The sequence below is a fragment of the Perkinsus marinus genome (genome assembly GCF_000006405.1).
Source record: "Perkinsus marinus ATCC 50983 genomic scaffold scf_1104296958712, whole genome shotgun sequence".
In the NCBI taxonomy this organism is placed as follows: Eukaryota; Perkinsozoa; order Perkinsida; family Perkinsidae; genus Perkinsus; species Perkinsus marinus.
This window is the reverse complement of record NW_003206658.1, coordinates 1,645,567-1,648,508: the sequence shown is the minus strand read 5'-3', so window position 1 is coordinate 1,648,508 and position 2,942 is coordinate 1,645,567. Positions and strand designations below refer to the sequence as shown.

The 2,942-nt window shown below is 47.6% G+C and overlaps 1 protein-coding gene across 1 annotated transcript; it reads left to right on the top strand.

The window, feature by feature from the left end:
- Positions 1 to 849: 849 nt before the first annotated feature.
- Positions 850 to 1,572, top strand: Pmar_PMAR011952 (inflammatory profilin, putative; the record flags this gene model as incomplete). Its single annotated transcript, XM_002774034.1, has 5 exons — positions 850 to 952; positions 997 to 1,137; positions 1,181 to 1,265; positions 1,311 to 1,366; positions 1,409 to 1,572. 5 exons carry the CDS (start codon positions 850 to 852, stop codon positions 1,570 to 1,572), a joined length of 549 nt encoding a protein of 182 aa, XP_002774080.1.
- Between the last annotated feature and the right edge of the window lie 1,370 nt (positions 1,573 to 2,942).

Sequence of the window (2,942 nt, the reverse complement as noted above, 5' to 3'; positions counted from 1 at the left end):
CAGCTATCACGCAGTATGGGCTGCCACAAGTCGCCGAAGGCTGCTTTATGTAAATAAATGAGTTTTATAATAAATCTTTTTGAAGGAACACCGGTAAAAAACAGTGTTTCGTCTCACGATATTGTACAAATCACCATCAGTGATACCAGACATTGTCTAGCAATATCTGTGCATGACTGAGAGGGAAGCATGCCAGAAAGAGGTACTCATGAATCAAGGGACGTAGCTGTCGTGCACTGAACAACGCTGGCACAAGTTCAGCTGCACATCGAGATGCATATGCTACTAATCTGTCCTCTCACACGGGATGAAGTGACCCGAGAATCATTCTTTCACTAGTGGAGTCATTGGCCGAGATGGCCCTTGCATTGTATGCACTACAAACTCCATACAAGTCAAATGACTATTCTTCACCTTGTAGCGCCAACATCACTATTATTAGGTCCGCGCATAGTGAAAGCATTGCTAGCATTCACGACGTAGATAATACTTCACCGAGAGACAGTCCACGAACAATAAACTTCAAACTCCACTCCATCGAATCGGATTCTATCTGTATTTGGCTAACTGCGGGGCCTGCTTCATCGGTTACCGGAAACCACAATATTTACCAATTGTTTCTGCGTGCTGTCATTGAGGACCAGTTGTTTCCTGCAAGATGCACGAAAAAACCACAATGGCGTGAGTTCGTAGTAGGTGTTCAGAACACCGTGTTCTCTGTTACATAGTAAAAGCAAAACATTGATCTACGAAGTAGATGTCAGTCCAACCGGACGTACACACATTTCTGGAAACTTATCATCTGCTTTGCAAAGTCGTGAAACTCATCAGTGTTATCTGTTGTTGACTATGTCCTGGAACGATTACATCTCCCATTACCTCCTCTCTGAAGGGAAGTGCTACGCTGGGGCTTTGGGCAACTCATCTGACTATAAGATCTTCGCTGCTCAGGGTGATCATGCAGGGTTAGCAATCTCGGACAGGTCGATTGGTCAGGTGCCACCTCTGAGCAGGAGGGCTGGGCGGCGACGTTCTCTGAAGACTTCATCACAGAGGTCCTCGTTGACGAGGTTACTGAGCGAACTGAGCAGGTTATGATCAACGAAGCGACGACTCTACGAGAGGCGATGGAGACAGGTAGCTGGTTGCATATTATGGTAACGCATATGGCCTCTTTTAGGGACTACCTCTCATGGTTTGTTCATTGGACGTCAGAAGTACCGAATTGTTAAGTATGAGACTGACTTCGACTGTGCTGGACAGGAGTAATCCGGAATGATAACGTGCTGATTTGACTTTGATTCTCTCAGAGTTGTTTGTTTATTCGGTGCTCTTGGAAAGAAGGGTGTTTGCGTAATTAACACAGGTAATAGGATTGCATCACTGGTAGGAAGACGTGTTCTTGCAGGAACAATGCTCGTGATGGGCATGTACGACGAGGAACTCGGCCAGACTGGTGGCAATTGCAAGAGTGCTTGTGCTGCATTTGCGGAGTATCAAGCTCGAGCGGCGTTCGAGGTCAAGATGGTCTCTTGTTTTCAGGTTCTTGCTTCAGAACATGTGACGATTTGAACCTACAACGTCAGATGGATAGAGGGAGTAGTATTATGACGACGTTATGATAGTTTCCTTTATGCATTTTACCATGCCTCGTATTGCGTTCAAGTTGAGCATCCCATCGCTGAGTAGCTCTTCGGTTTTCGAAAGCAGCGAGGCCCTGCTTCGACTACCTGTCGGTAGTACCGGGAGGTGCTGAGAGGCCGACGACGGCATTTAGAAAAGATACTCCATCTTTCATCGATGAGTATCCTAGCCGTGCTGTGACACACGAGTTCTTCCCTGTATGTGAAGATACCATTCGCCATATATTTTGATGGAGGTAGATCGATACGTAGACTATCCCCGTGGTCACGTTTGGTCGAGTGAGTTGCTTCACAGAGATATCGCCTTGTAACTCCGCATGCTCATAGATCAGCTTCGAAACCACCGATACTACGTTTTCACTGTCATGCATTGCTGTTCCTTCACAGCAGGGACTGCCGATACAACTCATGTGTTCAGAGTGATTGGCGATACCAAGCATGAAAGTAGTAGCAGTTGGTGGCTCCAGCTTTCTCCCGACTACTATTGTCTCACATTTATGATCGCCACTCAGCAGTCCATATCGAGGCAACGTAAATCAGTCTCACTGACAACTGAACCGTTGTTAGAGATCTCGGGAGGAAAGTACGAACATGAACCACGATGATTAAGATCAAACACTCCAATTCTAAAAGTCTATCGCGGAACCAGTCAATTGGAACGGTCCTTAATAATGAGCAATACATGATACAACAATCACGTTCTCCTGCTCTAAGGCTGCGGCCGTAGACTTCGTCTCTTGAATCCTTCGCTCCTTTTGGCCTTCGTCCCTCAGCGAGTGTTCAGAACGGCTCGATTCTGCTCCAGTTGGTCCTGCCGTTCTTTCAACAGACAGCAACATGCTAATAGTACACTGCGGAGCGAGCGAGTACTGGAGAACGATATAGAGCTGCACTACCCCGACAATGTGAGGCAGCTACATAAGACCTCTGCGAGCATCTAGATGCTGCACGAGGGCCAAAAACAGTCGATCGAAGGCTTGCGGCGTTTCCAATCGACAAGCATCTTATGTAAGTAATAGGGCACGCCTCCTTTAATAGGGCTCTAGGAGCGGACAAGAGCAGAGGAGATGTCTGACATTCCCTATCGGAGCTCCACAATCACTCACAGGAGAGGCGATTACCCCACACCTATGTAGATAGACACGAGTTGGAGCTCGTCCCGAGCACTATCGCACTGCCAGCTGGGGTGGCTTCTCCGCGGCTCCATAATCTCGCATGGGAGGCGCAGTAGAAGAAGTCGTGAACGCCAGTACTGAGACCAGCCCGCTTTTCTGACCACCACTTGCGTAGTGAGTCACT